At 34.0% G+C, this 23,712-nt stretch overlaps 4 protein-coding genes across 4 annotated transcripts; 2 read left to right on the top strand and 2 right to left on the bottom strand.

The window, feature by feature from the left end:
* Positions 1 to 373: 373 nt before the first annotated feature.
* LOC105645584 (hypothetical protein) lies at positions 374 to 7,343 on the bottom strand. The gene is made up of 13 exons (XM_012231232.4): positions 7,018 to 7,343; positions 6,700 to 6,914; positions 6,422 to 6,551; positions 6,243 to 6,345; positions 5,787 to 5,910; positions 4,478 to 4,549; positions 3,819 to 3,857; positions 2,756 to 2,836; positions 2,608 to 2,655; positions 1,868 to 1,918; positions 1,702 to 1,770; positions 1,148 to 1,390; positions 374 to 957 (listed from the first exon to the last, which is right to left on the bottom strand). Exons 2-13 carry the CDS (start codon positions 6,850 to 6,852, stop codon positions 706 to 708), a joined length of 1,365 nt encoding a protein of 454 aa, XP_012086622.1. The 5' UTR covers positions 6,853 to 6,914; positions 7,018 to 7,343; the 3' UTR covers positions 374 to 705.
* Positions 7,344 to 9,068: 1,725 nt separating this feature from the next.
* On the bottom strand, positions 9,069 to 10,122 carry LOC105645599 (PRA1 family protein B3). Its single transcript, XM_012231244.4, has one exon. The coding sequence runs from the start codon at positions 9,941 to 9,943 to the stop codon at positions 9,302 to 9,304; it is 642 nt and encodes a 213-aa protein (XP_012086634.1). The 5' UTR covers positions 9,944 to 10,122; the 3' UTR covers positions 9,069 to 9,301.
* A 2,913-nt stretch (positions 10,123 to 13,035) lies between these two features.
* Positions 13,036 to 15,936, top strand: MRLK (meristematic receptor-like kinase). Its single transcript, XM_012231254.4, has 2 exons — positions 13,036 to 15,019; positions 15,173 to 15,936. The coding sequence occupies exons 1-2, from the start codon at positions 13,378 to 13,380 to the stop codon at positions 15,793 to 15,795; spliced, it is 2,265 nt and encodes a 754-aa protein (XP_012086644.1). The 5' UTR covers positions 13,036 to 13,377; the 3' UTR covers positions 15,796 to 15,936.
* A 4,140-nt stretch (positions 15,937 to 20,076) lies between these two features.
* Positions 20,077 to 23,080, top strand: LOC105645617 (laccase-12). The gene is made up of 6 exons (XM_012231266.4): positions 20,077 to 20,264; positions 20,346 to 20,497; positions 20,744 to 20,988; positions 21,102 to 21,230; positions 21,561 to 22,523; positions 22,627 to 23,080. Exons 1-6 carry the CDS (start codon positions 20,136 to 20,138, stop codon positions 22,755 to 22,757), a joined length of 1,749 nt encoding a protein of 582 aa, XP_012086656.1. The 5' UTR covers positions 20,077 to 20,135; the 3' UTR covers positions 22,758 to 23,080.
* Positions 23,081 to 23,712: the final 632 nt, after the last annotated feature.

The raw sequence follows: 23,712 nt of genomic DNA, 5'->3' as shown, positions 1-23,712 counted from the left end.
GAATCAACTAACAATAACTCCTCCAGGAGCATCAAAAGGATAAACAATAATTCTCACCGCTCTCTGCAATTAACATTCTTGATTAGGCAAAAGAACACTACAAATTAAGTTGTTGAAGAATATTATTCACAATATATTTTCCTTCTTCAAAGGTGTGTACGTATCTCAAGATTATAAAAATTAATTAAAAATGATTAAAACTTCATGTATTTAAAAACTTATGGTTAAATGTATAAAAATATATAAACTTCATCAATGACAAGCGGTTGAGCCCTATAGCATACCAACTTGGATACCTAATTTTCTCCCTTTTTTTTTTTATATATATATATATATATAAAAGCCAATTGGTAACATTTAGCACTCTTCAGAAGAGAGAAATTGACGACAGCAATCTGTGTCGGTCAAATCTAAGGTCGGCATTACCTTTCTACAAGCACCTGCAAGTGCTGCTGATAAATACAAGTAAAGAAGAGAGCAGAGGCATCTTTTTCCTAACAGACATGTACCAAAGAAAACTCAGTTACATGAGGTGTGATTTGCTGCCACCGCGCCAAATACCCTTTCACACGGCGCACCGTAGCATTTGCTATCTCTAAAAATGTTTCTTTGATTTACATTGCATAATTACAATAAATATCATCTGAACCTATTTCCAGAGTGTGATCAGCCACAGCAGGATCTAAGACAATGCAAGTAATCATATCAATTATACCTTGAAGGGCGAGGTCTTGGCGGCAAGTAAAAAGAGTTGCTAAGATCTATTGGAGTCTGCAAAAATGGATTCCATCTATCAAATACAATTCGTCCACCTCGGCCAATCCTCCCATGAAATCGGTAAGGAGGGTTGGATGTACCATTCTTTGACGATGAATCTACTGGTGGCACAATGCCTGCAGCTGCCAACTTTTCTGGAACTAGAGGCTTTGTGAACAATAGAACTGGCTCCAGAGGATCCTGCATTTACCCATAAGATATAAAATTCACCTATCAAATTGATTTTCCAAGAAATGTAGAGAATGAAGTTAGATTACGCCAAGCCAACTTATATTGCATAAGCCAATGGCAGGGAACCTTACAGCTATTAATTCTTTTAGAGTTAAATATAGCATTTTATACTGATCTGCACAGTAAGCTATGTGCATACCATTTTATTAAGCCAACCATGTGGCATATGTCGCCGCCTAAACTCTTGCTTCATGGTTCCTCCTGGCACAGCAAGGATAGAATCTGTGAAAGGAGGATTTTGAACTGCAGCAGGTAGAGCACGTGGACGGCTGTTTGATAGGTCATCTGAATCTACAAACTCATCTTCACTTGAAGCAAACTTGGACGGGACAGGTGGGAATCCAGGAAGAGCCAAACTGTCTTCAAGGAGCTCAGTTTCATGCTAAGAACAAGCCAGAAGCCAATCAGTTAGCGGCTTTCACACAAGACAAAGAAAAAAGCATTAAACACTAGCAAATTGGTTAGTAAAAAGCCCAAGAAAATAAACTAGTCCATTTCCACCATCAATCATCCCAAAGTTCAATACAGCTATGTGAAAAGAAGATGGTGAATTTTACATACAGCAACAACATTATTTGGACTTGTGGCAAGTATAAACTATGAAAAAGATCCCTACAACATGGTCCAAGGGGGAAAAAAGCATAAAGAAAACAATGAGTATCAAAAGATACACATGAGATAACACAGACACACCTTATACTTCATTTGGATCCTTTGAAGGCTCACTTCACTTTCCATTGCCTCTCTTTTTTTCTCCTCCCGCTGTATACATATTTATGTGTGGTCAATAAATACTTCTGTTAACAATGAAAATCATTTAAACTTTCAGATAATCATTGAAATTCAATAAGAAGATTACCTTAATTAGAGCCTCAAGTATTGTCTTTGCTTGGTCAAGGTTTCTCCTGACCTGAAAATAGTAAATTCCTATAATGATTAAAATGCAAACATTTGGTAATAAAATCAGAAGTACCTAAGTTATATGTATATTATTTGTACAAGTAAAATCATCATTAATACTCATCAATGGGTTAAGGTGATTTTCCTCATCCTTTAAGGTTCTTACATTTCAAATCGTCCAAACAAATCAACAAATACAACCACGATCAAGAGAATAATTTTTTCCCCCTCTTCTAAAAGGTGCAGAAATAGGGAAATGTGCCTGGCTCCCTAGTGCGATACTTAATGGTACTAGGTCTTAAATGAGGAATGTTGTCTCAAACGACTTACTACTTCTTGACATCAGTGTGGACTTAGATATGAATAGAGCGGAGTACAAACAAATGATCTATATAGCCAACCTCAAGTAGTTGGCTACATCACAGATTCTCCTCTAATATGCATTCTCATTCACAACATGGACCTTAACTCATGTGGTTCAATATTCATTCACAAAATGGACCTAGTAAAGGGCAACAAATGTTGTCTCTAAGGCAACTGCAACTGCATTGAATATTGTTTTCCAGATGAAGGGAAGTCCAATATGATTTCCAATGTACTTTAGATGTCACTTCCCATTAAGCAAGTACAGATTCTTCTAACATGTAAGGTAACAAGTATTAAACACAATAAACGTGCTTCTTTTATGTCAGTACTAACCTGGCGAAGCTTTTCAAATGACTGCACATTATTTTCCCTCCTTTGCATCTGTAAAGAAGAACACATAGCACTTAAGAAACCTATGAACAAAGAAGCTTATGGAAGGTTTCCATGATGAATATCAATTAGTCAAAATTCAATCACCTACCCTTCTAGTGTGGAGTCTGTGAGCTTTCTCCCTTGGCCTGAAGACATTGTAGGGATTGGTATCATTAACTGGTGGAGGAGGCTGTGACCAAAGAAAAACAAAAACAAACAAAGAATGAGAGAACGATAAATGGACACATACATGTGATGCAGAGAAAATGGATAAAGTTAAAGTCCTTAATATCTCAAAGCTAGCACCAACAATTTTTGCTCACAAGAAGTATTTTCTTTTTCCTTTTCTGTTGTGGCGGTGGGGTGGGGGGTGGGGGGGGGGGGGGGTGGGGGTGGGGGAGAGATGCTTGAAATTGTGACAGTTGCAACTAGATCACTGTAATGATGGGCCAAAATCATTCAACCACATTATCAGAAAAGAATTTAGAAAAATCCTGGCAATACAATTAGATAAAATCTTAAAAAAGTAGAAGGACAGTTGGCAATTAAGGGGAGACTCAGAAATAAAGATTTATGTCACTAGCTATGTTGCTTGGTTAGGATGAGGCAAGTATTTGACATACATAATGTCTTCACTTCACAGTGACTGAACAAATAGGTGTGAATATTGATTATGAGCATGTTGACATGTTATATTGATCGAGTAACATTAGGACACAAAGCAATCACACGATCCTTGTAAATGATTGATGAAGTAAACTTTCTTTTGTTTCATAGAAAATATTTCCTGCATTTGTTGGTATTTGAATTCCCAAAAGAAAAAAACTGGTCAAAAAAATTATTTTTCTAACTGCTGTGCTGTCAAAACTGAGTCATTGTTCCCTTCAGTAAAACAGGAAAGCTCTTTGTTCACTTACTATGATGTCAATCAAGTGCGTATTTTTCCTTCTTAGTCAACTATAAATGTTGCAACATGAAATTCATATAGGTCCAACCATTTCTTTTTCTATTCTATTCCAAAAGTTACAAAATATTGGATTGCCTATGTTTCCACCAAAGCGTAACGTTTGGATTAGCAATAGAGAAAAAGAAAATAAAGAAACAACTGAGGAACAAAAATAAGGGGAAAATTACAACAACAATTCTTTACATTGCCAAGTGATGAAACTAACCTGCAGACGCCGCAAAATAGGCTTCTGCCATCTTTCACGCTGGCCAAAATAGAAAAAAGAAAAGCATCCATAAATTAATTCACATTCACACACAAAAACGTGGCTACACTTAAGAAAAAACATGTTGTTTATTTATACAAAGTATGCAACAGAAGGAACTATTTGGGCACATGAAGATGAGGCATATGGTTCATCAAAGTTCAATTAATCTTGGCTGAATCAGTCAAAAGCCATAATATATTCATAAAATAATCAATATATTTTTTCATTTGCAAAATCACAGAAGACTGATAGATTGGAGCATTATGGTGATACATCCCAAGAATGGTTATCCTATACTATGAATGCTTAATTGCCTTTACATCAACAGTCTCATTCCATGTCCTTGATCTCCAAAAACTGTGTAAAATCAAATCTTTTGACTAAATGTTTTTTAAATATAGCAAAGCTAATAAAACTAAGTAGCAGTATGCCACTAGTAATCTCTCATGCCCAAACTTAAGTTCATTATTACATGCCTTCCAGATTATTAACTTCTGCTTTTCTGCCTAATATTCCAAAGTTCAATGACTAATCTTTATAAGAAAATCAAAAAGTTCACCGCACGATACTGAATTGAATTGTAAATCAAAAATTTCACAACAGTATGTAAATCGTACCTTCTCCTTCCAATAATTATAAACAGACTGAAAAACTGCATATCTGGTAGACTGAACTTGAGCTTGCATGGCCTAACATTGGAAGAGAAAATAATTGAAGAAACACTCAGGGGAAAAAAATAAATCAAAATAGACCACATTATTCTAATGACTTTGACACAATCTTTGTAAATCAAGCATTTATTACCAAATGACAATTACAACCAAAGCATGTGAATCCAAGTTTAGCTACAGTGAACACCAATGTGAAAGATTGTTTGCGGAATTGACAAAATTAAATGAGTAATTGCAAATTGGAATAAAGGTTGAGATTTTTTTGGTTAGACCATGCAGACAAAAAAGAATATTACCAAGGCACACCCTTTGAGCTCGCGCCTGATAAAGAAAAAAAAAGGCACGCACATCAAAAATATCAATGTCACTATGGTTGAGACACTATGTCCAGTGGTGCCTTTCACGTGAAGTGCATCCTTAACAACTACATGTATGCAATCTAGGGCAATACTATCCATCAGGTCTAGAAATCATAAATCCTTCCTTATCCGTCCATTCCTATAAAACTATTATGTATTCATCTTTTGTGCTACAGCATCAACCGATCAACATAGACATGATGAAATCATTTTAATAAGCCACCTTCAATTCATCTTAAATGGATTCAAATTTCACATTTGTCCAAATAAATTGATTCAAAAACTGTTTGTCCAGTTAAAATCACACGCCATGCTTCCTCCCCATACTTTTTCAGAAATTCTAGATGGTGAACTTTGGCCCTTATCTGGAAAAATCAAAATGTTTTTATGTCAATCATATCTCAAATATTCTTAATCAATCCAAAATCTATTCCACTACCTAGAGTTGGAACAGCATAAATGAAAGCAAGAGTTTCAGATCCAAATCAAGGGAGACTGCTAACTTGCATATTCTTAGCAAAACAAATTTATTGATAAGTCAATCAATGTTGAACATAGTTACTATAGTGCTGTCATTACCCAGAACCATACCATGCTTTCCCAAGACCTTGTGAAATAATACAAACGTAAATAAGTGGAAAAGCTGAGAAGGATAATTTTATAGAAACTCTCCTCCTACTGAGGTTACAATATCATCAATGAGAGAATCAGAAGCATTCTCAAAGGGAAAAGAAAAGCCAAAACTGCATCTTTTTTCATCAACGAACTTAAATATAGATACCAATAGTCAATTTAATAAATAGGGACCAAAGGTCCTACATACGGTAAATGCAAAAGGTTAAGAGTGAAAACTAGAATTATTTGCAAGGAACCTCTCAAGGAAAACAGCTACTCACCTCAATTGCAGAATCATATTGTAGAAGTACAGGTATTGGTGAACCAAGAGTGGGAGTTATAACCCCTGCTCTTTCCCGAGCTTTATGATCCAGGACCTCCAATTTGAAAAGTAAACTTTCAAACCTACAAGAATAAGTATACCTACATGATTACAATACAAGAAGAGGATGAAAGTTGCAAGTGAATCAACAATGCAATAAACTGGGACAAAAAGAGTTGGATGAGTTATTGAAGAAATAAAACTTTGGCAACTATGCTGAAGTAGAAATCTCAGTTTAGACTTTCAATAATTCACGGCGTTCAATTGTAACCCACATGAACCACAGTATGGGGAGAAAGAAAAAAAAAGGCGCAGGCAATATGATGCTTGCTGAGTAAACACATCTACTCTTTCTAACTTCTTTTGTTTCGAGCATATATACATCTATAAATGGGCAGAGCTTGATATTAGTTACCTTTCAGGTGAAAGATTCTTCCTTTCTTTGTTGAAGTCTTGAAGCCAATCCTCATCTTCATTGTCTAAATCGTACTCAACAAACTCTCCAATCTCCGCTCGAGCTGCAAAAGATGCAATGAAGTTTAAGCATTTCATATGGACACATACTAATAAATGATCGTTTTTCAATTAACAAACCTCCTCTCGCTCGTAGATAGGATGTGGGTTGACTGAAAGTGCGTGAATAGTCTCTTTCATAAGTATCAACAATAACAAACTGAGGAGTGGGTATTTCGGGAGCTAGTTTCTTGCTAGGGATATGGTGCACCTAAAAAGAGAAACCTTTTTCTTCAAATTAATTTAAGAAAAAAAAAAAAAAAGGCAATCTCATTGTTGTAATAAATGTGACACATTTAGACTCTCAAATAAATAAACAGATAAATAAATGTTTACACATTTAAATCTCCAAGCATTACCTCATTATCGACCTCGATAGAAGCAATGCGAAGGAGCTGAGAGTTGCGAGTAGAAGTGGGAGTATCATCTTCTTCAAAATCTTTTACTGACTTAACAATTGGGAGCTTCTTATGAATGTCCAATGGCCGTGGCCTGAATGACAACCTACTCATTATTTTTTCTTATAAATATGTCTCTGCAACACATTCATCTCCTATCTTCTATGCCAGTCAGTCTATAAAGTATAAACGTAAAATCTCATCAAACAATGCCCATAATATGCACAGGCAATCACTAATTGTAGCTCAAACCATGTATAGAAAGATGAAAGCTCTTACTAATTCTTAGTAAATCGTGTTTAGGGTTCAATACTGCAACAGTTTCATAAAAGGAGAGAATTTTCTGCTTTTTGACCAGACCTCTCCTCTCTGCTAGGGTTTTGCGATTCCTCTCTTTCTTAATTGTCGAGTATGCGTTTGTTAGGGTTTGTGAAAGGGATAACAGATCTCAAATCAAAAGGGCAAAAAGGTAGGATCTGTTCTGTGCGCGCGTGAGAGAAGAGGGAGAGCAGAGATGAGACTTGAGAGGGAGATGTCCGGGTTCGAACTTCGAAATCGGAATCGTTTGGTTCGCAAGAGAAGATTTTATTGGGCCCGGTCCTCTTTCGAGGCCAACTGCCCCGGAAGGAAGCGGGCCTAAACCTTTTTGTAATCCCGGATGCATAGGCCAGGGATATTGAGAGAGCTATTATTGAGCCGAAATTTTATTTTGATGCCATGATTTATTATATGCCTAGTTTTATACCTTTAAAATTTGCTGCCGTCTAAAAAATATAAATCGGTTTAAAAAATATAAGTGGTTTAAAAAATATAAGTAATTTTAGAGTGATTATTTTGACGAAAATATAAGGTATTTTGAGTAGTTTAAAGAATAATATATGATTTTTTTATTTTGTCCTTATTTATATTAGTTTCACGAGTTGCATGTAGTTTTGAGAAAAATAAATAGTCAAATTATTCTTGATTTTTAATAATTTAAAAGAATTAATTATTTTTTTACTTTTTATATAAAAACACTTATAAAAAATACATAGTTTACTTTCTAAATAGCTGAATTAGTAAATGGACCCACGTGGATAATCAACGTGCCCACTGGAATTTTCAAATAGATTTATAACTGAGGCTGACTCTCATCATAAATGCTTTTACATAGACAAATAGAACTCGAGTTTGCTTCTTATTAGGTTATCCATAGCAACTTCTTGCAAAGTTTTGATTAGGATGATCAAATGACTCGATATTTAGTGACGGATGGGATATAAATTCTGAAATAAAATCTAATTTGGATATAATATAATATAGTCCAATCTATGAAAGGTAATTTCACTTTTTTTATATATTATTAAATGTAATTCTAAATATATAATTTCTTTTACTTCTATAAATTCTGAAATAAAATCTAATCCGAATATAAATATAATATAGTCCAATCAATGAAAGGTAATTTCACTTTTTTTTATATATTATTAAATGTAATTCTAAATATGTAATTTCCTTTACTTTTCTCCTCATTTCTTTCCATTAATATTTTAAATCATTATATACATAACTTTCGCCTTGTATTTTTTTTAATCACATTCACCTTTTTTCATTTTTTTTTTTTTTCAATCTCTACATCAATTGTGTCACAACATACAATATTTCCAACTATTATTCGGAATTTTTGTGTTTTCAAGTATAATAAATATTATTAATTTTTATTAAATTATTATTATCTTTTTTGTTTTCTCATAGAAAATACCGATCTTATAACATCCTATTCAAATTAGTGTAAATATGGATATATGAAAATCTTAGCATATCAAATATGGAGTTGTGGATTAACGTACATATGGATCAAATATGGAATTGTGGATTAACGTACGTATGGATATATAAAAACCTTCGCAGAGTTGCAGATTGGTGTAGATATGGATATATGAAAATCTTTGCAGCACAAATATGGAGTTGTGCATAATCCGATCCATGATCATCACCGGTTTCGATGATATTGGTAATTTTGGTTGTACATCATTTCACTGCTTCTGTGCAATCATTTGTCTTGGTTCTAATGGCTATGTTTTGTAAATTGGTTGGAAATATCTGAACAATCACTTACACAACACAAACAAGATCATTCAACACAATTTTTTAGAATGAAACCATGAAAAACTATTTCAAATGCATAGAACACATGATCCCAAAGAACCCAAAACTAATTACCTAGCATGTACACAGGCCTCTCCCTCCTAAAATCTATACATATTCCCTCGTCTCCCTTCAACTTGTCAAGCAATATTTCAACATAAAATGCAAATTAAGCACCACCATTGAACAAAGTAACCCACAGATTTGAAGTAAATAACGCAATATCAGAATCAATATAATCCACCATAATAATCCAAGTTACAGTGCAAATCAACTAATCAGATCTAAGATAGCATCCAATCCTAGATTAATCTACAAAACTTTAATCCAATTAATTGCATTAAGATCAGCCAAGAAACAAAAATGAATCTTTCACTTTTTGCTCATAACAAATGTACTAAAGCACTAATCAAACATACGAATGAGTGAAGCCGCATCAAACACGTGAGGCAACCGCGGGAGCAGCCACAGCGGCGGCGGAGGACGCGGCACCGCCGAGGAAAGAGAGGAACCCAGCACTTGCAGGCTCTTGATCATCAAGAAACAGATCCTCAGGCACTCTAAACGCACCGTGAGCACAAACAATTGCCAATCCAATCATCAAAGCAGAGATCAAAAGCGAGCCAACGCTAGTCAAAAATACCACGACTATAGTCAATACGACCAAAACACCTAGGGTTTCTCGATCTGAGAAAGTTCGACCGAGAACAACCACAGGCTGATCCGCCGGTCGAAATAGGTAGAGAAAGATCCATCCGCCAAGAAGACAGAGAAGGACTAGCAGAGAGAAAGGGTGAGACAAAAGAGAGAGGGCGAGTACAATTGCCAGTAAGGTAATATAATTGACTTTGAAATAAGACAGATTTTTACGGATCCGGGAAGCCGCTTCAGAGAGGGAATCGGGTCGGGAAATGGAGTTACGGTCAACCAGTTCTGACCACGGGCGGCGTTGAGAGAAGCTCTGGCGGATCGAGGAGGAGAGGCGTGAAAGGAACGCGCGGAAGGCAGGTGTGGCGATTGGTGGTTGCGTTTGTGGTTGGGACTGAGGGTTTGAGATTGGGATCGTCGGAGCGGCCATAATGGTGGCGCGTGTAAGGAAGTGGAGAAGGAAGATGTCTCTCTCTTTCAGATCTCAACAGCGAGAAAAATAGAGAATATAGGTGTACTGGTCGCGCACCAAGAACAAATTGGAAGATGGAGACGGAGATGATAATTGCATGTGCTGCGGAGTTCTGTAATGGATGTTATAACGGTGACGATTTGTGGGTTATTTCGAGTGGACGGTGTTGATTGAATTATCAATCACCTTTATTGAGTGTCGGTGCAGTGGACTCTTGTAAACCTTCCCTCGATCTCCTTTCCTCAACTTCATTAATCACATTTATCATTGACATCATTAATGATATATGTTTATATTTTTTTTTTCAAATAATTGAATATTTAAATAAGTGGAAAAATATTTTTAAGTATTCTTTTAAAATAATAAAATGTTTTACTTTGTATTTTTGAATGATTGATGAAATTAATAGTATTATTTGAAAGTAATAGAACAATAATATCAATACTCTATCTCTCTCAAAATATAATCTGTTTTGAGTAATTATTTTATCCTAAAGTATAAGTCATTTTAAATATTTTAAAAAGTAATAGATGATATTTTTTTAATGTTATTCTTATTTACATTAGATACAATAAATAATTTTATAAGTAATTATTGATTTTGAAATAAAAAAATAATTTAGTCAATTTACGATTGGTTTTGTTATAATTTATGAGAATTAATTACCTCCTTAATCATTGTATAAAACCCCTTAAATCTCTTATATTTTGGAAGAGATGGAGTAATATTTTAAGTTTGATTCTCGATAAACACATTTGTAGGAATGGAAGCGGGTATCCGTGAATTTTAAGTTATCCATATCCGTATCCGTACATATCTCAAACTCATTTAAATATCCATTTGAGTATATGTATAACAGGTAGAAGTATATTATCCAAATCTAAACTTATTTCAAATACAATTTTTACTAATAATGGATATATCAGGTCTACCAACTCCGTTTAATATAGTAGGTCATGGGTATACACCTACCTTATCTGTATATATTATGTATAATAATTTCACTATTGGTGCTTGTCGCAAACCCCTTCATAATCACTCATATTTTCTTTAAATGGATAGGAGCGGATCAAGATAACATAAGATACTCGTACCCCTTCCATCTCTGATCAGATTGGCTAAAAATAATTAATTCATCCGTCCTATTTTGTTTACTTGTTATTCGTATTTGGAACGTCCCAAAATATTTACAATGTTTCTAAATTTGTACATTTAAACAATTATTTTTCATATAGTAACCATTATGATTATTCATTAAATGAAGGATTTTTATTAATATCTTAATGAGTTAAAGGGTAAAAATAATTTTTATTGACTAAATTTTAACATGCGCATTTTGTCAAACCATACAAACAAAATGGGTTGGAGGAAGAATATTTGATGGTTAAAAAACAAGAGAGAATTTCTTTTCTAATAACTTACTCACACTCAATATACATGCTCATTCAACCGATTAAAAATAAAATTTTAATTTAAACAATGTTATTTCTTATCATATTGTAAAAAAAAATAAAAAAAATAAACATTTTTTTTAATTGCTTGGTATATGAGTGATATTTACGGGACATAAGTAAGATTTATCAAATTTCTCTCATTGTAAATGTATGATATAGTTCATGGATGAATGTTTTAAAAAAATATATATATATATATATATTTGGGCTTCCCCTCCAAATGAGATAAGATTGTTTGGGCTTTGAGTTGGGTCAATTGATTTGTTCATTTCTTTGTGGAGGATATGAAGCCCATATTGGTGGGCCATAATTTCCTACTCCAATAAGGAAAAATGTATCCAATTATAGATAGTGGACCGATAATGGATCACCATTTTATCTCCAAGTTGTAAATCAAAGAAGTTAGACAATGAAATTTCCAATCAGGACCACACAAATTTCCACGTCACATAACCTCCTTTTCAATACTGAGCCCTTCCAAAAACTGAGTTCATCATTAAATGCTCTCGTGTGCATTAACTCACATGGTTAGCAGCATCCAACGGTGTACATTAAACAATAATCCAATCCTCAACCCTCAATCCCACAACTGTCAGGAATTTTGGGTTTTACTACAAAGTGACCAAGACATAACATGTTTTCCTCGGACAAATAACTAAATAAAGTTCTCAAAAAAGCCATGCCCCTTTGTCTTTATTATTAAAAAATAAAAACCTTAATGTAAAAGAAAATTGAGATTTTTATTAATATTAATAATGTTCATTTACTTTACTTTATAGTTTAATTATAAAGAATTTTTTCCTTTTAAATCTAAATTAATTAGTTTTATTTTTATATTTCCCTATTTTATAAAAATAGGATCACTTTCTTTTTTGGTTCCATATTATAATCCAAAAAGAATAATTTTTATAGTTTCCTATTCTATCCTTATTTAATATGAGAAATATACAACTATTATAGATAATTGATATTTGTAATTGTGACTATTACTTATATTAATCAATTTCATAACTTTGAAATGTTGATTATTTATATTTAATATAAGGATATATTAAGAAAAAAATTAAATAAAAAAAAGGATTTTAGTCATATTAATTATATTTTCTTAATTTATATAAAAGTCAAACCAAATCTATCATTACATAATAGAGCGCTAATTTCTTAATTTCGTCCTATTTTTTTAGAAGAATTTTCTCCTATTTAATATGCATTATCAAGAAATATATTACCATTACTAATAATCAACTCTTGAAACGAATAAAATAACTATTAATCATTAATATTTAAGGTAAAACTATAATTAGAAGAATAATTAAAATTACAATTTAATTATTATTAAGTATAATTTTTTGATTCATTTGAAAATCAAGTTAAAGGGTATTATTATGAGAGGAATTTATTTTAATAAATAAAATAATAAATTAGTCTAGTCATTTCTGATTTATGTGATCCGACGTGGCATATACTATGCAAGTTCTTGTTGGATCCATAAATGAAATAGCCGTTAGGGGGGCGCCGTAGGGGCAATAAAGGACCAGACTATAAACCCATGAGTAAAACTGGTCAAAAAAATGTTCATTGAAACGAGAGAAGTATAAATAAAAACTACATATATATCCAAATAGATTAGCAAAGAAAAACTAGCCGTTATGCCCTTTCTGTACGCAGAAGAGCCTCTTCCCTTTCCTCTCTGCAATTTCTTGCCTCCCACTGACAATCTGTCTCCAAATTCCTCTCTCTCTCTAAACACAAAGATTCTTTCTTTCTCTAACTAAGCTCGTCACGTGGCCTTCAGCAGAAACCCCCACCTCTCTATTTCAATTTTCACACTACAAAACCCAATTCACTAGGCAGTTTTAGCTCCTGTTTCATTCTAAGCTACAAACCCTAACACAAATCTTAATTTTGTTTCTTTTTTCTTCTTCCTTTTTTCTTGTTATGGAAAACCCAAATAGAGAATTCAGCAGTTTTTACAAATACCCATTTCAAAATCTCGCAAATTGGTGTTGCATTTCTAACAAGAAGAAGGAGAAATGGAAGATTCTATCCAAATTACGAACAACCATTTTCATGGTTTTTCAGTTGCTTCTCATTTGTTTCATTAGACCTGTCTCAAGTCAAGATTGGGATGGTGTCGTTGTTACTCAAGCAGATTTTCAAGCATTGCAAGCTTTCAAAGCAGAATTAGTGGACACAAAAGGATTTTTGAAAAGTTGGAATGATAGTGGCTATGGAGCTTGTTCTGGTGGTTGGGTTGGAATTAAGTGTGCTCAAGGTGAAGTTATTGTAATACAACTTCCATGGAAAGGCTTAGGAGGCAAAATTACTGATAAAATTGGTCAACTTCAAGCACTTAGAAAGCTAAGCCTTCATGATAATCTTATTAGTGGTTCAATACCTAAAACATTAGGTATCATTCCAAATCTTAGAGGTCTTCAATTATTTAATAATAGGTTTTCGGGTTCAATCCCTCCTTCTTTAGGTTCTTGCCTTTTGCTTCAGAACCTAGACCTTAGTAACAACACTCTTACTGGTACTATACCATCAAGTCTTGCTAACTCCACTAAGCTTTTTAGACTAAATTTAAGCTATAATTCTTTAATGGGTTCAATCCCAATTACCCTGACTAACTCTTTTTCTCTCATCTTTCTTGATCTTCAACACAATAATCTCTTTGGCCCCATTCCTGATTCTTGGAGTAATAATCTTTCTGTTCTAAACTTGAAGAGAAATCAACTTAGTGGTCAAATCCCTAAAACATTAGGAAACATTACGTCAATTACCCAACTTGATTTGTCAGAAAATAGGCTTAGTGGAGAAATCCCAAATTCTTTAACCAATCTTCAAAAACTTGATTCTTTCAATGTTTCTTATAACAATCTTTCTGGTTCTGTTCCTAATTCTCTTTTACAAAAGTTCAATTCGAGCTCTTTTGTGGGTAATATTGAACTATGTGGGTTTAGTGGTGCAGCTCCATGTCCTTCTGAAGGACCAGCACAGGGTATATCGGCTCCACCACCAGAAATGCCAAGAAAACGCCACAGGAAACTTAGTACTAAAGATAAAATTATCATTGCAGCTGGATCTCTCTTAATTGTGTTGATTATACTCTGTTGCATTTTGCTTGTTTGCTTGATAAGGAAAAAGGCAGCTTCAAAATCCAAGAATGGTCAAGCCACAGCCAGGGCTGTTGCTGCAGCTAGAGGTGAAAAAGGCGCTGCACCATTGGGGGGTGAAGTTGAAGCTGGTGGAGACAATGGAGGGAAACTAGTACATTTTGATGGGCCAGTAGCTTTTACAGCTGATGATCTTTTGTGTGCAACTGCAGAGATTATGGGAAAGAGTACTTATGGAACAGTGTATAAAGCTACATTAGAAGATGGGAGTCAAGTTGCTGTGAAAAGATTAAGAGAAAAGATAACAAAAGGCCAAAGAGAATTTGAAAATGAAGTTAATGCTCTTGGTAAAATTAGGCACCCAAATCTTTTAGCTTTGAGAGCCTATTATTTGGGACCTAAAGGAGAAAAGCTTCTTGTATTTGATTATATGCCTAAAGGGAGTCTTGCAACTTTCCTTCATGGTAAGCAGCACAAAACTTAAATTCATAATAATTTTGTTTGCTGCACTAAAAATCTATTATCAGTACCGATGAGTTTTGGCTTAGTGGTATTGGAGTTGTTTCTAGTATTATGAGTCACCGTTATATTACTCATCATGCTCTATTTTGTTGCAGCTAGAGGACCTGATACACCGGTTGATTGGCCAACAAGAATGAGAATAGCACAAGGCATGACTCGAGGCTTGTTCTATCTTCACAATAATGAGAATATCATACATGGGAACCTTACATCAAGCAATGTACTGCTTGATGAGAATGCAAATGCGAAAATCGCGGATTATGGGTTATCTAGGCTAATGACAGCTGCTGCAAATACTAATGTGATAGCAACAGCAGGTGCATTAGGCTACCGCGCACCCGAGCTTTCAAAGCTAAAGAAAGCAAACACGAAAACTGATGTATACAGTCTTGGAGTGATCATATTAGAACTCCTTACAGGGAAGTCACCAGGGGAAGCAATGAATGGTGTGGATTTGCCTCAATGGGTTGCTTCTATTGTTAAAGAGGAATGGACTAATGAAGTTTTCGACTTGGAATTAATGAAGGATGCATCTACTATTGGTGATGAATTGCTTAACACATTGAAACTTGCTTTGCATTGTGTTGATCCTTCACCATCAGCGCGTCCGGAGGTTCAACAAGTTTTGCAGCAACTAGAAGAGATTAGACCTGAAACTGCTGCCAGTTCCGGGCCTTCTGGAGATGATGGTGCAGCTATTCCTTCAACTAGTGATTAAGGCAGCAATTCTACTAAGAAAGTAGACTAATAGAGTAACAATTCTTTCATTCTTCAGCTTGTTGGGTTTGAGTGTTAAATGTCATGTCTGTAAATACTAGTTTGTTTCAATCTATTCAAGATCATTCTTTTTTGGTTCTAATTAACCAGTTCAATAGCTTGGTAGTGAAACAATCTTTAATAAAACGGCAAGAATCAAAACAGAGTAACCATAGTATGATACAAATTCAAAAGAACCTCTAACCTCACACTGTTTAGGAAAGGATTTTTTCATGCAGTTCATAAATAAACTCTTATTCATAGCCTTGTAAATAGCAAGAAAGAGGAGTTCTTGGGCTCGCACGCACAAGATTAGGCCAAGAATCCAAAGTTGGTGGATTTTCCCTCCTGCGTGGGAGACAATCTGCTGAGCCTTGTACAGAAACTCTTATTCATAGCCTTGTAAATAGCAAGAAAGAGGAGTTCTTGGGCTCGCACGCACAAGATTAGGCCAAGAATCCAAAGTTGGTGGATTTTCCCTCCTGCGTGGGAGACAATCTGCTGAGCCTTGTACAGAAACTGATGAGCCATGTTTTTCACTCATCTTCTTAAAGAAAGTTAATTACTAATGACCCTGATTTTCCTAAATTTTATCATACAAATTTAGGTTGTTTAGTTTTACGAAATTAATTTGGAAATTCCATCTATTTCGATAGAATTTGATTTAGTTATATTCAATTTCATATAACTGAGTTCCTAGAATTGAAATTTTTATTTCTGTATTCCAAACACAATAATTTATAAATAAATTTCATAAAATTTTGTAGAATTTACTCATTCCAAATAGGGAATACTTCAAAAAATATATGTAATTCATTAGAAATTTCAAATTGTTATAATCAGTGTCGATGAAATATTAATTTCATTATAAAAATTAATTTTTTAATTAAATTCAATATAGCGATTTTACTATTTATAAATAAATTCAATACAAAAATTAAAATTGCAACTAGTTCTCTAAGTTGGTAAACTCAAATTGAAATCAGATTCTAACCTTACAAGTAAAATCTACGTTGAAGTACAATCTATTTTGGCTTATCTAATCGTTAATAAACCACTTTGATTATGGGTTTTTTTTTTTTTTTTTAAATTTCTAGAAAAAGAAAGAGTAGTTTGACATTATCGTTTGCTTCAATTTCCATACCGATTTCAGTTCTGATCGGGTCTTAAACTTAGTCCACCTAATCCAGGGTTTAGTGTTGACTCCTTAACAATAAACCGTTTCACGGTTGACTTTGGACCATTCGTGTTAGGGCTGGACTCTATATAAGATTAACATTTGGACACAGAAAAATACCTGAAATAATAATAATAATGATATCATTAATACACAATAATTCCAGAGCTTTACATATAAAATTAACTACCAACCAACTGAAAATTGAAAATTTAGAGAAGGTGAAAATGTGAAAGCAACAGAAAGCTTTGACAAAAAGCATTTCTGCTCTTCAATCAATTTTTTAATTATATGTTTTTTTTTTTATTTATTTTACCTATAACGAACTTTTGTTTAATACTTTTTCTTCTCAAGATTGAAGGAAGTCAATAACTAACTAACAATTATTTATTATTAGTTGTTGCTTCAAATTGTGTTAACCTATCTGATCTTCATGTCTTAATCTTTGCCCTTTGTTTGAAAACTACAGAAAAGAAAATAAATCGCGAAGAAAAATAACGAAAGAAAATAATAAGAAATTGTCAATTTTCTTTTCACAGTTATTTTCCATACTAGTAATAGCAATAAGTTTCGCTTATCGTGATTGGTTGGAATGGTAAACGCTAAGTAGTTTCAATTTCTTGAAAGGTGAGAATCTGAGTTTGAACTATATTTACCGGAAGAACAAAGACTTCTATATTCTATAATTTTATTTCAACAAAATCAAATTCGGGCCCATAAGAAAAGAAACCTTCCTTTTGACCACATCCAACAGTCTTGATTGAAATAAGTTGTTGATGTTGTTGTTTAATTGAACTTAATAAAGCCTAGCTATAAAAGAGTAAACGTAAGAAGGGGATTGGGGCCAACCCTAAAGTTTGTATTTTATTGTGTTTGAGAAATTAAAAATAAAAAGAAAAGTAAAGAAATTTTTTTTAATTGTATTTCAACCTTAAATAACTTCGACAGCAGTAATTTCAGATTTTAAAACTCTGATTTTACATATAAAATAAGTCTAAAAATGTAATTTATTTCCATTAATTCAACCGTGATGAATAGTTTACATAATTATAATTAAATTGCATCTCATTTTGAAAAAAAAAAAAAACATGAAGAATGTCACGCCCCGACTCTAATCACCAGAGGAATTGTCCGCTTTGGTGTAGTCCACGGATGCCCTACACCTCAGTGTAGTCCCCGCACGCCCTACAACCTCACGGTTTTGTCCCGTAGGTGAAATGAAAAACTTCTCAGGAGGTCACCTATCTTGAGATTTCTCTTAAGCGAGCATGATTAACCCTGTAGTTCTTTCAATTTTCCAGCCATTCCACCAAAAGGCGACGTAGGGCGTGCAGGGACTACACTGAGGTGTAGGGCGTCCAGGGACTACACTGAGGTGTAGGGCGTTCGTGGACTACACCAAAGCAGACAAGTCCTCTGGTGATTAGAGTCGGGGCGTGACAAAAAAAAGTTCATAAATCTTATAATTTAAGAAATCACGTGAATTAGCGTGTGATAAAAATTTAATAATATTAATTATTAGGATGACAAGTGACCTAATTTCCATATCATTGCTCCCTAGTTTCTTCCCTACCTAGGGTTAGGATTTTTGTTGTTAGACCCAACAAATCTTTCAAAATTAATTAATATTACCACCTACTAAACAGGACTTTTGATTAAGCAAAGTGAGATAATTAATCCTCTGTATGGTCCACTAATAATCAAGACAAAAGATTATCATGACACTGTGTTCAAACCTCTCGAAGCTAATGATAATTGTTGACTAAATTCAAACCTTAATTACGTTTTAATCTTGTCGGTGTATGTTAATAGTAAATAATTTGTTTTACTAAGATTTTAGAGCTAATAATAGACCTACAAAGTTTATAAAATAAATACCATTCCTTCCTTTAGGCATGCCCTGAAATGAAGGTCATTGATTGCAAAATCTAATCACTTGGATGAAAGACTTTTTTCCCCATTAAATTTGTTCCCTCATGTGGATGAAAAATCATTAAATGCAAAAATATTCATTGGTAATCAGTGCGATGAACGATTTTTTGTTTCCTGCACATGTATTTTTATGTTTATGTAGTACTGGTGTTTAGTTAATCTTTCCGATTTCAATTTCTAATCTTACACGTAAATTTTATCTGGAAATATGTTTTTGAATTAATCTGACTCACGATACTTTATGTAGTTAGAATTTAATGAACGAGACTTCGGTCTGTTCGGTAAAATTAGCTGTTTTAGTAGCTGTTTGAGTGACTTTTCACGATATATTAAAAGGTAAACGTTACATAAATTAACTTTTCACAAAACTAGTTCAAACGCTATATTACCGAATAATTTTTTTAGTAGCTTTTAGTGTTTTAACTGCCTCCTTAAAAAACTATTACTGAACACAGTCTTTGACGAGCCTTAGCTACACCATCCTCTAGAAGTCAAGCACAGCTTTAGCCCATATCAATCTCCCCATTTGTACTTTGGAGCAGTTATATGGAGATAGGCAAAAAAAGAGAAAACAGTGTTGACTATTTCTTATTATGCTTCTCATTTTCTATTGCAGAGGATTGACAAGTTCCTATATTGGACTATTACACACTCATAAGATAAAATATTAATTTGAGATTTTACTTTGTTAAATATACTTACAACTCAACTTGAATTTGCAATTACTATAATCCTAAATTGAACTACCTAATATACTAAAATACTTGCAAATCCCAAATGTCAGTATGTTTGTTAGGAAATAAATCATTTAATTAATTAATCAACTAAAAAATTAACATTTACAGAACTAGAAACCCATTTTAGAGTTAATTATTTCCAAATAAAAGATTTTATTGATGATTCTTTTGTTGATTTTCATCACCTAATACAGACTTGTGAAACAAGCATTCAAAGAAAAGTTAATTTCTTTTTTTCATAGGATAGTGGGTGTAACAAGCTAACAACCTCTCTATGTGTTGAACTCAAGTTTGCCTATTTGATTTGACCACTTGGTTTGATCAAATCAAAACCTAATCGCCCACTATTGAAGAACCATTATACTAATCAAGTTCCTATAAATAGAGCCAAATCCATTTCACTTCATAAACTAAATTCCGAGCTAAAACCATCACTCAAGCAAAAAGGCTCGAAAGATGGAAGCTTTGAGGCACATTTTTGCCAATTTGCATTCAAATTCGTTTTTCTTCTTAGGCATTTTCATACTCACAGCTTCTATATTGTCTTTTGCCAATGCAGACAAGACTCACTACCATGATTTTGTTGTATGTATTCATTTTCATGCAGTCCCTTCTTCTTCTTCTTTCTTCTATATCGAACTAATATGTTAATATATGTATATACAGATTCAAGCAACTCCAGTGAAGAGGCTGTGCAAAACCCAGAATACTATCACTGTTAATGGGATGTTTCCTGGACCAACACTTGAAGTCAATAATGGTGACACTCTTGTTGTCAATGTTGTCAACAGAGCTCAATACAATGTCACCATCCATTGGTATATATTTTTATATGTCAATATAGTTCAAACCCAATACTTTAAAATTTCCCGAAACTACTCAACGATCATTCAACCATGACCTATGATGCACAGAAACTTCTAACATGGGTGTTTCCGCGTTTTGGAAACATTTTTTTTGTATAAAATGTTATTTTCCCGTATCGTTTCTGCAGTTTCGCGTTTTCTTGTTTCCGTTTCTATTATTCTTCTTGCTATAACTTTTATATATATATATATATATAGGCATGGTGTAAGGCAAATGAGGACAGGATGGGCAGATGGGCCAGAGTTTGTGACACAATGCCCAATTAGGCCAGGAGGGAAATACACCTACAGGTTCACTATTCAAGGACAAGAAGGGACACTTTGGTGGCATGCTCATAGTTCTTGGCTTAGAGCTACTGTTTATGGTGCTCTAATTATACATCCAAAAGAAGGATCCTCATATCCATTCCCTAAGCCAAAAAGAGAAACACCAATTATTCTTGGTATAGAATATTTAATTAATTGATTGATTGATTAACTCTAAATTAAGCCAAAAAAAAAAAAACTATCAATTAATTGATTATATATGTTAATTATGATAATAATGTTTTATTAGGTGAATGGTGGAATGCAAACCCTATTGATGTTGTGAGGGAGGCAACAAGAACAGGAGCAGCACCAAATGTTTCTGATGCATATACGATTAATGGTCAACCTGGTGATCTTTACAATTGCTCTAGCCAAGGTTAGCTTTAGCTAATATTGGATTTCCGTTATTTAAATCGAGTGTTTCAGTTACTTGAAGTGATTTTTCTATTCTAACTACTAATTAGGAAACCTCTGTCAATAAGAAAAAAAAGAGTGAACTCTTATTGGGCTGTAATAAAGTAGTTTGACTACTCTATTGGGCCTGTAATTGGGTCATCCACTAAATTAACCCAGCCTTATAATTCTTTAAACATAAGCCCATTGAACTGTCCCGCCAAGAATAACTACTAACAGAAAATTGAATTCTACAAACCAATTGTGCTTGCAAACTTTCAATAACCTAAAAGATTTGGTTTTTTCTTTGCAGATACTGCAATTATTCCGATAGACTCCGGCGAGACCAACCTTCTCCGAGTCATCAACGCGGGATTGAACCAACCACTTTTCTTCACTGTTGCAAACCATAAACTTACAGTTGTTGGTGCTGATGCATCCTACACAAAGCCTTTCACCACCACTGTCCTAATGCTAGGACCCGGCCAGACCACCGACGTTTTAATCTCCGGCAACCAGCCATCTGCCCGATACTACATGGCAGCACGGGCATACCAAAGCGCACAAAACGCTCCCTTTGACAATACTACAACTACTGCTATTCTTGAATACAAATCTGCACCTTGTGCTGCTAAAAATTGTGCAGCAGCCAAACCAATTATGCCTCCTTTACCGGCATATAATGACACTGCCACTGTCACCGCCTTTAGCAAGAGCTTTCGGAGCCTTAACAAAGCCTTTGTCCCAACTGAGATTGATGAAAATTTATTTTTCACAGTTGGGTTAGGACTTAACAATTGCCCTCCTAATTTTAACAAGGCAAGCCAATGTCAAGGGCCTAATGGAACTAGGTTTACAGCAAGTATGAACAATGTTTCATTTCAATTACCATCAACAGTTTCTTTATTACAAGCTCATCAGTTACGAGTTCCAGGAGTTTTTACTACTGATTTTCCTGCTAATCCTCCATTGAAATTCGACTATACGGGTAATGTGAGTCGATCTCTCTGGCAACCAGTGCCTGCAACTAAGGTTTATAAGCTGAAATATGGGTCAAGAGTGCAACTTGTTCTACAAGACACAAGTATTGTCACTTCAGAGAATCACCCAATCCATCTTCATGGATATGACTTCTACATTGTTGCAGAAGGATTTGGAAATTTTAATCCTCAAACTGATACCTCTAAATTCAACTTGGTTGATCCTCCTCTTAGAAACACTGTTGGAGTTCCTGTCAATGGATGGGCTGTCATCAGATTCGTGGCGGATAACCCAGGTAAAAGAAAAAAGAAAGAATCAATACAAAAGAAAAAGAAATGCTTAAATTATAAAATATTTTTAATTGAATGATCTTATTGATATTGTTATTTTTTTTATAGGGGTGTGGTTGATGCACTGTCACTTGGATGTTCATATAACTTGGGGCTTGGCTATGTCTTTCTTGGTAGAAAATGGGGTTGGACTACTGGAATCTATAGAGGCTCCTCCAGAAGATCTGCCTCCATGTTAAGATGAAGAATAGGAAATGCAAGGAATTATATAGTATAATTAAATAGGAATCCACTAGCCCAGCAATAAGTTTCTTTTTCTTTTTCTTTTTTTTGGGTTGTATTTCTAGTAAGTATTGCCTTTTCCCTGCATTTGGGGATAGCTCTTGCTCTGTTTCTTGGTTATTTTTGATAGATAAGAAGTGGGTTTCCAAATGATGGTGCTGTAGAGGTAACACTCAGCACCAATTATCATTTAGATTTTTACATAATCTCCATTTTCTTAACTCTGAATGTAATTCTTTCGATATAGCCAATGGTAAACAAAGAATTTCAGTTTTTTTAATCTCCTCTCTGTTTTAGATATTTTAGTTTTATTAAACCATATATATATGAAATCTACGAGGAGTGAAAGGTTTTGAGTTTGAGTTCGAGTTCGAGAAGGTTTTGAGTTTGAGTTTGAGTTCGAGTTCTCTCGAACGCAAGAGTTGATGGGTTAAAGTAAGGGTCATCGCTACTGTGCAACCGTGATGTTATTTTATGTAGATGTGATGTTAATTTTGTAGGTTGCCACTATATATTTGAGATTTTTTTTTTTGGGACAGTATATATTAGAGGAGTTGAAGTCAACAAGAGGATACATTGTCATTATCACAAGAAGAGCAGACAGCAAAAATGTCCTGATGTTGAAATGTATAGATTCTGCCTGTCCACCACTTCCCACCTTATGTCCCATTAATTCATTATTGTTAATAAGTAATTTTATTTTATTTTTTATTGTTTGTTTAATTACTTTAATTTCAAAAAATAAATTATAAGTCTTTATCTCATATGATAATCAATCATGAATAAAACATATGCATGCATTTACTTTGTCTCTTCTATAGGCTTAGTGTATCTTAGTCAGCACCAATTAGCCCCACTTAATGGTAGCTGTAACCAAATCCAAGAAATGATGTTGTTGGAAATTTGGAGTCG

The sequence above is a fragment of the Jatropha curcas genome, chromosome 6 (genome assembly GCF_041381405.1).
Source record: "Jatropha curcas cultivar XTBG-Jc1 chromosome 6, XTBG_Jcur_1.0, whole genome shotgun sequence".
Classification (NCBI taxonomy): domain Eukaryota; kingdom Viridiplantae; phylum Streptophyta; class Magnoliopsida; order Malpighiales; family Euphorbiaceae; genus Jatropha; species Jatropha curcas.
This window is presented reverse-complemented; position numbering and strand designations above follow the sequence as displayed.